Genomic DNA, 12,049 nt, shown 5'->3' with positions numbered 1-12,049 from the left:
CATCCATCCATGAATATTCCCCCGAGATCAGCTGCTACAAGAATGCCTCAGACAGCTGTAAACAGATGGTGATAAGGAACAGCAGGAGGAGGCGTCATGGAAGACCAAGCAATTCCATGGGATGTACCATCGACAGACAGAGTGGCTCATATCAAGAAAGTTGATCACTGACTAGCAAAGGCCGGCCTAACGAACAGCACAGAGGCTCTGATCATGGTAGTACAAGAACAAGCCCAAAGCACCAGATGCATAGAGGCAGGAGTCTACCACAGCACACAGGACCCAAGTTGCATGCTATGCAAATGTGTCCCAGAGATAGTCCAGCACATAGTATCAGGATGCAACATGCAAAGCTGGGACAGCGTACACCGAGAGGCACAACCAAGTGTCGGGAATAGTGTACAGGGACATTTGTATGGCATATGGATTACAAGTTCTCAAGTCCTGACAGAAGACACGGCCAAAGGTGAGTGAGAACGACAGGGCTTAATGATTATCACTTGCCTCAAAACAAAAAGGTCAGGGGATTGGGTGAATTGGTGACTGTAAACAGACCGTAGGTGTGAGTGTGTGTATGAATGTGTTTGTGTATATGTAGCCCTGCGATAGACTGCAATATACAAAATAAAATAAATACAAATAAATACAAATACAATACACACTTTCACAACTGTAAAATGTTGCAAAAAATGAGAATCCCTGTCATAGCACTGTCAGTGAATTTTCCCTTAAATTTCTTCTTAGCTGCTGCAAAATTAAACCTTGCCAAAGAAAAAAGCCACAGATCGAGATTGAGCTGTATCATGCTTAAGTGTCATGTGGTGTTGAAGCCGTTACTTTACTGAAAGATTCATCCTTGATGTGTCATAGGAATGCATTAAAGGTGAGGCGACACATCTTAATTCTCACAAAGCAGAATTAACTCGAAGCACTCAGAGAGTGCAAACCTCCGCCACGCCATGGGGTCACTGACGCCATAACATCTATATTGCCGTGGAATCACTGAACCTAAAAAAGTCTAACAATGATGTTTGCCCAGTAGTAAAAAACGTTTCATCTGCTGTGACTAAACAGCATGTATCCTTAGCGCTTGGCATCACAGTTTATTGCAACGTGCACCTTTCCCAGAAGCTACTGTCATCTGAGCACTGATATTGATATTGCATGTGCTTATAGACAAAAACAAATAAGAGACAAAATTCAATTTATTATTCAACTAAACTGCAAATATATGAATTTTTTAACATTTATGAAACACTTCTCTAAACAAGGCCATAGGGTCACTGACCCTAAAGAGATTCCCTCCTTGGTGCAGTGATCTATTTCTTTTTGTCTCTTTCTCTAAAATTGTTTATAATAATCATTAGATTATTAATATATAAAGAAAAATAAATTAAAGAAATATTACAATTTGAAAACAAATGCACCCGAACGTGATGACAGCTGCAACTGCTTAATGCTAAGTTTTAACATTGAAAATGCCATAGACATGCTAACGCGTTAGCATCAGGATCCAGATCGTGATCCGGATCACCACTAAAATGTAATCACTTGTTCCTCTTGTCATTTCCAACCACTCCACAAAATTTCATCAAAATCTGTTGAATACTTTTTGAGTTATCCTGCTGACAAACAGACAAACAAATAAAGGCAACCGAAAACATAACCTCCTTGGTGGAGGTAATGATGTCGAAAAGGAGAAAGAAGCATTTTGGTGACATTGTATTTGTAGGTCAGATGGTTGGGTTGAGCCAGTGTTCATCTTTACTTATTGTTCATTCATTCTTTACATATCTTTTAATTTGATACTATTTTTCTGTTTTGTTTTTTAATATATATATGTATATATATATATATATATGTTTTTCCTTTGCAGTTTTACAAACAGGTCTAAAGAGGAGGATTTACAAGCTGTTGAAACTCTAACTGGAACAATGCATTTGATTAGTGAGTTAGGCAGCGATTTTATGTCACGTACTTTTTGGACAATAATCACAAATGTATTCATTTCAACACTGTTTTAAAAATGTGGATAAAAGTAAATACATCTAACACAATTAACACAAAAAAAGTTCATGTTTGGATGAAGCCTAATAAAACCTGTGGCTCTTAAACTGTAAACAATTATGTGTATCATACTGCTCGTCAGTCAATATTATAGTAATCCCAATGGAGAAATATTAATAAGAGTAAAGTGAGTACAGTGTTCTGGTAACTGCATCTTTGCAGCACATTGTTTAATTTATGCTTAATTGTAAAATATAATATAGAAAACATTACTGTATTAAGGTTGTCCAGTGAAATGAGTGATGAGGGTGTAGGTGTTGTTGAAATTATTGTTGCAGACATACCTGAGCCCCCCAAAGCAACTGATCCTAGATCCGCCCCTGGGCCAATATAAAGACAGAAATACAACGCCTAAAGAAAAGTAAAAGTGAGGAGTGACTTACCATCCAGCGAGAGCCAGTCGTGCTGAGAGGACGGAAGGGAGGGTAGAGCACGGGCCTTATACTCAAACACCACAGAGTTGGAGATGATCTGGTTACTGACTGCCACCTGCAGTGTCACCAGGCCTGTGTCATGAGCTGCAAGCACAGGATTGTGATAATTTAATCAAACGTACAATATAGAGTATAATGTAGTTTAAAATGTGCACTATCTAGAAAATGCAAAATAAATCTGAACTCGTGTCGAGTCGTCGTGTCTTACCTGGACAGTAGCAGCGCAGCACTCCTGGCTGGATCAGAGAGGCAGGGACCGAGATCTGGTCAAACAAACAGTTATAGTTTGCACCAGCTTCTTGCCAAGGCCCAGTAATCAGCACCTTCACTCCACCCTGCAAATAAATAAATATATATCAATAAGTAAATAAATAAATAAGGTGATGTCTTATCATGTGTCTGGTTCAAATAGTCTCTGTCGCATATTTTGTGATGGTCTGCCATCTAGGGTACAAAGCCAATAAAAACAACCATGGACACACACACACACACACACACACACACACACACACACACACACACACACACACACACACACACACACACACACACACACACACACACACAAAAAACGACAAAAAAAAACAGTTGCACAGGACTGAACCATGCTGCCATCGTGTGGTTAACAAATAAACTTTCACTTAACTTATTTATTCTGGGTATCACACTCCAACACAAACAGTTGTGGATCACATTAACTAACATACAGTGCTGCCCTCCAGAGGCTGGATGAGGGTAGTGTTAGTGTCATTTTTTGTAGAATGCAAAGATTATGAGCTCCTTCATTCTCGTCCATCTCACCCCCCTCCACACACACACACACACACACACACACACACACACACACACACACACACACACACACACACACACACACACACACACACACACACACACACACACACACACACATATATATAGAATTATGTATGTATGCCAAAAAAGTGAAGGATAATTTAAATCCCATGTTTTATTACTTGTTGCTATAATAATAATAATAATTTAGCAGTAGTACAACTAGTAGTACTATTATAGGTCTTTGTCTCGCTTTAATTCATAAATCTGGGTTTAGCTTAACGGCTGCTGGTGGTAGAAAATATCACTCATTTGAACATTTGGTTCTCTGCTCTGTTCAAGATTCCATGTATAGTCACAATCAACAAGAATAAAATTCAAACATGGTATTTCGTAACTGTTTACAGGCCGCTGGGCCCATATTCTTAATTCTCACATGAAATTGGCGAATTTATCTCAGATTTGGCAACTCGTGCTGATAGCATTCTGATTGTCTGTGACTTCAATATTCATGTAAATAAGCCCTCTGACCCTCTTTGCAAATCATTCATGGACATTATTAATATAGCAGGATTTCAGCAAAGCTTCAGGGTTCAACTCACACCAGCAGAAACACCCTGGATCTGGTCCTCGCTCATGGTATCACCATCTCAGATACTGACATTGTTTCTCTTATGTTAGTGGGGCGAGATGTGCATTTATCGTCTCAGCGTTACATCAACTCCTCAAACAAGGCCCGAAAAATACTAGATCAGTGAGGATCTGGAGCTACACAACACTGAATTCACTTCAATTCAAGAACAGGATCTTTATCATAATCTGTTTAAGAGGAATTTGTCTTTGGTTAGTTGTGACATAAACTACAAGTTGAGAAGCAGACAGACAGTACAAACATTTTCCAAAGCCAAACGATCCTGATCCCTCATTTATCAAACAGGTGCACACCGGTTATTTGCACAACAGTAACTCCATTCTCACACAAGTGGTGTTTAATGTAGCATGTCATCATCTGCTGCTTCATAGCCAGTGTTTTATCAACTTTGTCTCTGTTTTCTTCCATTTTATCATGGATTTCTGAACAGCCCAGTGCTTTCCAGCCTGTCACACACACACACACACACACACACACACACACACACACACACACACACACACACACACACACACACACACACACACGGTGTGTGTGTGGAAAGTTTAGTGATGTGTAAGGAGAGACTATGCAATGAGTGGAGGTGAGGTTTGAGTGTTTTCAACATGTCCAAAACACTTGAGGCCGGTAAGTAGCAGTAACCATGTGACGTGTTTGTGGCAGATAATGGCGAGTGCTACACTCACCCCTAAACATCACTTTCTGTATGAGAGGGGCTTCAGCAACAGCTGTTGATAAATCTCACATGTTCTAAAGTACACGCTCGTGCACACTGCATTTAGAAGCAAGACCTTCTCTGTATCACTCATAGCACTTCCACTTTCTGCAATATTTCTACTGCCGAAGTGAATGACACATTGGTCTGAGTTCACTTTTATCCTTTAACTATTCTTATTAGATTCAGATGTGTGTGACTGCATCAAAGTACATCTGCTTATGTGATGGAAATACACCTCATAAAAATGTTGGGTGGAATTTTGGTTATATTCTAGTTTAATATATTTACTAGCGCGTTGCCCGTGAGGATCCACCGGCTCGAGACAGAGTTGTGTTTATAAAATAGGTAGCTGACATTTTTCAAGCGTAGTAATAAATTATGCAAAGTTTTATAATGATTTTAAGTGAAAGTGCAGGAAATTAAAATGAGAAAGTTTTGTGAATTTATTATTTGGCCCACTTAGTTGATGTCATGTTTTAAAACTGGCAACGTTGAGATTTACTGTTTATAGACCCCTTGCAGTCACATGACCTGGCCACTTCCCATCGCCATGTTGCCGGTCATGCACAGTGTTCCCAAGATTATTTCCACGAGAAACAACGTACGTACTGTGAAGTGTGGGACAAGCTTAGAGATAAACTCATTGTGTCTGAACCCGATGGTGGAGTAAACGAACATACCAGGCATCTTTCTGGGGCTGAATTACAGCAGTACAAGGAAAAAATTGCCGTTTTGGGTGCCTGCGACCAGTGGTGGGCACAGTTCAGATAATCCGATAACCGATAATTATCGAAGATAATGTTTTCATTATCAGATTATCTTTTCAGATAACTTTGAAAACCATTATCGGACTAATTATTTTCCGATAAATTTTTGTCCGATAATTTTTAGACCATTAACATGGTAAACAAAGCTAAAGAGCTACAAACTCTTACAAAATTTAAAATCAGTTGAGCACCTACCTGTTAAAAGTTTTGTAGCAGATGTGCCCAGCAGAAGACTGCCCCTCCCTGAGCCTGGTTCTGCTGGAGGTTTCTTCCTGTTAAAAGGGAGTTTTTCCTTCCCACTGTCGCCAAGTGCTTGCTCACAGGGGGTCGTTTTGACCTTTGGGGTTTTTACGTAATTATTGTATGGCCTTGCCTTACAATATAAAGCGCCTTGGGGCAACTGTTTGTTGTGATTTGGCGCTATATAAATAAAATTGAATTGAACTGAATTGAATTGAATGTGTAGTTCTATCTTCTGCAAAGAGAGGAGAGCTGCTTCTAGAAGAAACCGCTCTATCCTCTGTAGTCAAAGGAGAACTGGTCACACACACACACACACACACACACACACACACACACACACACACACACACACACACACACACACACACACACACACACACACACACACACACACAAAAAACCCCAACTCATTTCTTTTAACCCCATACTGATCAATCAATCAATCAATTTTTTTTTTTTACTGATATGTGGGCAATATCATCCAAGTCATCCAGAGGCATACATTTTTAACTTATGGTTCAAATTTTAACCAAACTAATTTCAGACACGTTATTTAAATTAACGTCACGTCTGAAGCTTTAGAAAATGAAAACATCATATATATATATATATATATAATAATAATAATAATAATAATAATATATGAGGTCTATTAGAAAAGTATCCGACCTTATTATTTTTTTAAAAAACCATATGGATTTGAATCACATGTGATTGCGTCAGACAAGCTTGAACCCTCGTGCGCATGCGTGAGTTTTTTCATGCCTGTCGGTTGCGTCATTCGCCTGTGAGCAGGCTTTGAGTGAGGTGTGGTCCACCCCTCTCGTCTATTTTTTTATTGGGAATAAATGTTAGAATGATTTGGAGCTTTGCTGCATCAATTTCTTTCCAGAAACTGTGAGAGACCTCCAGGTGGACACCGTTCGAAAAATTAATATGGCTTTCAGGGACGATTTTATGGGGATTATACAAATTAAGGCGTGTTACTGCCGCTTTACGGACTGCCCACAACTCCTGAGAGCGCGGTGCGCTCCCAGCCCCCATCGACAGGCTGACACCCCGCTGGAACAACCAGATCATTTCCAACGTTAAGGCTTTGTTGATCCGGGACCTCGTCTGACTTTCACAAAAAGGCAAAAGATGTGGACATCAGCACTTTTTTGGCACATTCCACCGTTACAGGAGTTTTTTTCATGGAAAAAGAAGCGGAGGGACGGGCCACCGTGCCGCTCATGGCGCGGCACAAAACCACCTCAGTGTTGGTCTCTCAGGACAGCTTTCAGGTGGATTTCAGACGGATTCCGGTTGCTTTCCAGTCGTGTGAATATCCGATTGTGATTGTGCATGAGCTGGACATGCCCAAACATGTCCTGGAAGGCTTTCATCACGGCGTTTCTTTGCGCCGAGCGGCTGCACCACGACGCGCGGTGGAGCCGCTTCTCTTTCCATGACAAAAACTCTTGTAACAACTGTTTTTTTTGGCTCTCACTGCGGTATTGTATCACTTCCTGTTCCGGAGCACAGCGGTGTTTTTCTGTATCTGTTAGCTGTTTAATCTGCGCAGTTAGATTGATCTAGTTATCTAGATTACGATTTGTTTCCCAGTGTAATCTTTACGTGCCTTAACTAAAGCACTCCTTCTGCTGAATCACCTCTAAATTATTTACACATTATTCACTTTGCGTGTTTTTAGGAATCCGCTAGCTTAGCGTAGCTACTAGCTCTTAGCCGATTTAGCATGGCGGCTTCTCCTGTCTCTCCTGCACTTTTCTGCTCTGGGTGTGAAATGTTTAGTTATTCCTCGGCCTCCTTTAGCAGTAACGGTACTTGTAATAAGTGTAGCTTATTCGTAGCTTTGGAGGCCAGGCTGGGCGAATTGGAGACTCGGCTCCGCACCGTGGAAAATTCTACAGCTAGCCAGGCCCCTGTAGTCGGTGCGGACCAAGGTAGCTTAGCCGCCGTTAGTTACCCCCTGGCAGATCCCGAGCAGCCGGGAAAGCAGGCCGACTGGGTGACTGTGAGGAGGAAGCGTAGTCCTAAACAGAAGCCCCGTGTACACCGCCAACCCGTTCACATTTCTAACCGTTTTTCCCCACTCGACGACACACCCGCCGAGGATCAAACTCTGGTTATTGGCGACTCTGTTTTGCGAAATGTGAAGTTAGCGACACCAGCAACCATAGTCGATTGTCTTCCGGGGGCCAGAGCAGGCGACATTGAAGGAAATTTGAAACTGCTGGCTAAGGCTAAGCGTAAATTTGGTAAGATAGTAATTCACGTCGGCAGTAATGACACCCGGTTACGCCAATCGGAGGTCACTAAAATTAACATTGAATCGGTGTGTAACTTTGCAAAAACAATGTCGGACAATGTAGTTGGTTCTGGGCCCCTCCCCAATCAGACCGGGAGTGACATGTTTAGCTGCATGTTCTCCTTGAATTGCTGGCTGTCTGAGTGGTGTCCAAAAAATGAGGTGGGCTTCATAGATAATTGGCAAAGCTTCTGGGGAAAACCTGGTCTTGTTAGGAGAGACGGCATCCATCCCACTTTGGATGGAGCAGCTCTCATTTCTAGAAATCTGGCCAATTTTCTTAAATCCTCCAAACCGTGACTATCCAGGGTTGGGACCAGGAAGCAGAGTTGTAGTCTTACACACCTCTCTGCAGCTTCTCTCCCCCTGCCATCCCCTCATTACCCCATCCCTGTAGAGACGGTGCCTGCTCCCAGACTACCAATAACCAGCAAAAATCTATTTAAGCATAAAAATTCAAAAAGAAAAAATAATATAGCACCTTCAACTGCACCACAGACTAAAACAGTTAAATGTGGTCTATTAAACATTAGGTCTCTCTCTTCTAAGTCCCTGTTGGTAAATGATATAATAATTGATCAATCAATCAATCAATCAATCAATCAATTTTTTTATATAGCGCCAAATCACAACAAACAGTTGCCCCAAGGCACTTTATATTGTAAGGCAAGGCCATACAATAATTATGTAAAACCCCAATGGTCAAAACGACCCCCTGTGAGCAAGCACTTGGCTACAGTGGGAAGGAAAAACTCCCTTTTAACAGGAAGAAACCTCCAGCAGAACCAGGCTCAGGGAGGGGCAGTCTTCTGCTGGGACTGGTTGGGGCTGAGGGAGAGAACCAGGAAAAAGACATGCTGTGGAGGGGAGCAGAGATCGATCACTAATGATTAAATGCAGAGTGGTGCATACAGAGCAAAAAGAGAAAGAAACAGTGCATCATGGGAACCCCCCAGCAGTCTACGTCTATAGCAGCATAACTAAGGGATGGTTCAGGGTCACCTGATCCAGCCCTAACTATAAGCTTTAGCAAAAAGGAAAGTTTTAAGCCTAATCTTAAAAGTAGAGAGGGTGTCTGTCTCCCTGATCTAAATTGGGAGCTGGTTCCACAGGAGAGGAGCCTGAAAGCTGAAGGCTCTGCCTCCCATTCTACTCTTACAAACCCTAGGAACTACAAGTAAGCCTGCAGTCTGAGAGCGAAGCGCTCTATTGGGGTGATATGGTACTACGAGGTCCCTAAGATAAGATGGGACCTGATTATTCAAAACCTTATAAGTAAGAAGAAGAATTTTAAATTCTATTCTAGAATTAACAGGAAGCCAATGAAGAGAGGCCAATATGGGTGAGATATGCTCTCTCCTTCTAGTCCCCGTCAGTACTCTAGCTGCAGCATTTTGAATTAACTGAAGGCTTTTCAGGGAACTTTTAGGACAACCTGATAATAATGAATTACAATAGTCCAGCCTAGAGGAAATAAATGCATGAATTAGTTTTTCAGCATCACTCTGAATCAAGACCTTTCTGATTTTAGAGATATTGCGTAAATGCAAAAAAGCAGTCCTACATATTTGTTTAATATGCGCTTTGAATGACATATCCTGATCAAAAATGACTCCAAGATTTCTCACAGTATTACTAGAGGTCAGGGTAATGCCATCCAGAGTAAGGATCTGGTTAGACACCAGATTTGTGGGGCCAAGTACAATAACTTCAGTTTTATCTGAGTTTAAAAGCAGGAAATTAGAGGTCATCCATGTCTTTATGTCTGTAAGACAATCCTGCAGTTTAGCTAATTGGTGTGTGTCCTCTGGCTTCATGGATAGATAAAGCTGGGTATCATCTGCGTAACAATGAAAATTTAAGCAATACCGTCTAATAATACTGCCTAAGGGAAGCATATATAAAGTGAATAAAATTGGTCCTAGCACAGAACCTTGTGGAACTCCATAATTAACTTTAGTCTGTGAAGAAGATTCCCCATTTACATGAACAAATTGTAATCTATTAGACAAATATGATTCAAACCACTGCAGCGCAGTGCCTTTAATACCTATGGCATGCTCTAATCTCTGTAATAAAATTTTATGGTCAACAGTATCAAAAGCAGCACTGAGGTCTAACAGAACAAGCACAGAGATGAGTCCACTGTCCGAGGCCATAAGAAGATCATTTGTAACCTTCACTAATGCTGTTTCTGTACTATGATGAATTCTAAAACCTGACTGAAAATTGATCAACATATTGATTTATTCTGCCTTACAGAAACCTGGTTACAGCAGGATGAATATGTTAGTTTAAATGAGTCAACACCCCCGAGTCACACTAACTGTCAGAATGCTCGTAGCACCGGCCGAGGCGGAGGATTAGCAGCAATCTTCCATTCCAGCTTATTAATTAATCAAAAACCCAGACAGAGCTTTAATTCATTTGAAAGCTTGACTCTTAGTCTTGTCCATCCAAATTGGAAGTCCCAAAAACCAGTTTTATTTGTTATTATCTATCGTCCACCTGGTCGTTACTGTGAGTTTCTCTGTGAATTTTCAGACCTTTTGTCTGACTTAGTGCTTAGTTCAGATAAGATAATTATAGTGGGCGATTTTAACATCCACACAGATGCTGAGAATGACAGCCTCAACACTGCATTTAATCTATTATTAGACTCTATTGGCTTTGCTCAAAAGTAAATGAGTCCACCCACCACTTTAATCATATCTTAGATCTTGTTCTGACTTATGGTATGGAAATAGAAGACTTAACAGTATTCCCTGAAAACTCCCTTCTGTCTGATCATTTCTTAATAACATTTACATTTACTCTGATGGACTACCCAGCAGTGGGGAATAAGTTTCATTACACTAGAAGTCTTTCAGAAAGCGCTGTAACTAGGTTTAAGGATATGATTCCTTCTTTATGTTCTCTAATGCCATATACCAACACAGTGCAGAGTAGCTACCTAAACTCTGTAAGTGAGATAGAGTATCTCGTCAATAGTTTTACATCCTCATTGAAGACAACTTTGGATGCTGTAGCTCCTCTAAAAAAGAGAGCTTTAAATCAGAAGTGCCTGACTCCGTGGTATAACTCACAAACTCGTAGCTTAAAGCAGATAACCCGTAAGTTGGAGAGGAAATGGCGTCTCACTAATTTAGAAGATCTTCACTTAGCCTGGAAAAAGAGTCTGTTGCTCTATAAAAAAGCCCTCCGTAAAGCTAGGACATCTTTCTACTCATCACTAATTGAAGAAAATAAGAACAACCCCAGGTTTCTTTTCAGCACTGTAGCCAGGCTGACAAAGAGTCAGAGCTCTATTGAGGTGAGTATTCCATTAACTTTAACTAGTAATGACTTCATGACTTTCTTTGCTAACAAAATTTTAACTATTATTGAAAAAATTACTCATAACCATCCCAAAGACGTATCGTTATCTTTGGCTGCTTTCAGTGATGCCGGTATTTGGTTAGACTCTTTCTCTCCGATTGTTCTGTCTGAGTTATTTTCATTAGTTACTTCATCCAAACCATCAACATGTTTATTAGACCCCATTCCTACCAGGCTGCTCAAGGAAGCCCTACCATTATTTAATGCTTCGATCTTAAATATGATCAATCTATCTTTGTTAGTTGGCTATGTACCACAGGCTTTTAAGGTGGCAGTAATTAAACCATTACTTAAAAAGCCATCACTTGACCCAGCTATCTTAGCTAATTATAGGCCAATCTCCAACCTTCCTTTTCTCTCAAAAATTCTTGAAAGGGTAGTTGTAAAACAGCTAACTGATCATCTGCAGAGGAATGGTCTATTTGAAGAGTTTCAGTCAGGTTTTAGAATTCATCATAGTACAGAAACAGCATTAGTGAAGGTTACAAATGATGTTCTTATGGCCTCGGACAGTGGACTCATCTCTGTGCTTGTTCTGTTAGACCTCAGTGCTGCTTTTGATACTGTTGACCATAAAATTTTATTACAGAGATTAGAGCATGCCATAGGTATTAAAGGCACTGCGCTGCGGTGGTTTGAATCATATTTGTCTAATAGATTACAATTTGTTCATGTAAATGGGGA

General features: G+C 40.6%; 1 protein-coding gene across 8 annotated transcripts in view; it reads right to left on the bottom strand.

Moving 5' to 3' along the window:
- Positions 1–12,049, bottom strand: part of camta1a (calmodulin binding transcription activator 1a) — a 919,840-nt gene that overhangs the window by 81,559 nt on the left and 826,232 nt on the right. For all 8 annotated transcript variants that reach the window (XM_034172934.1, XM_034172936.1, XM_034172940.1 and 5 more), the window contains 2 exons: positions 2,710–2,836; positions 2,451–2,585 (listed from right to left, as the gene is read on the bottom strand). In XM_034172934.1, the coding sequence (XP_034028825.1) occupies positions 2,451–2,585; positions 2,710–2,836 (262 nt within the window). The remainder of the gene's footprint in view (positions 1–2,450; positions 2,586–2,709; positions 2,837–12,049) is intronic.

Source organism: Thalassophryne amazonica, chromosome 6, assembly GCF_902500255.1.
Source record: "Thalassophryne amazonica chromosome 6, fThaAma1.1, whole genome shotgun sequence".
NCBI classification, from domain to species: Eukaryota; Metazoa; Chordata; class Actinopteri; order Batrachoidiformes; family Batrachoididae; genus Thalassophryne; species Thalassophryne amazonica.
The sequence above is the reverse complement of the archived record's forward strand: the minus strand, read 5'-3'. Positions and strand labels throughout refer to the sequence as shown.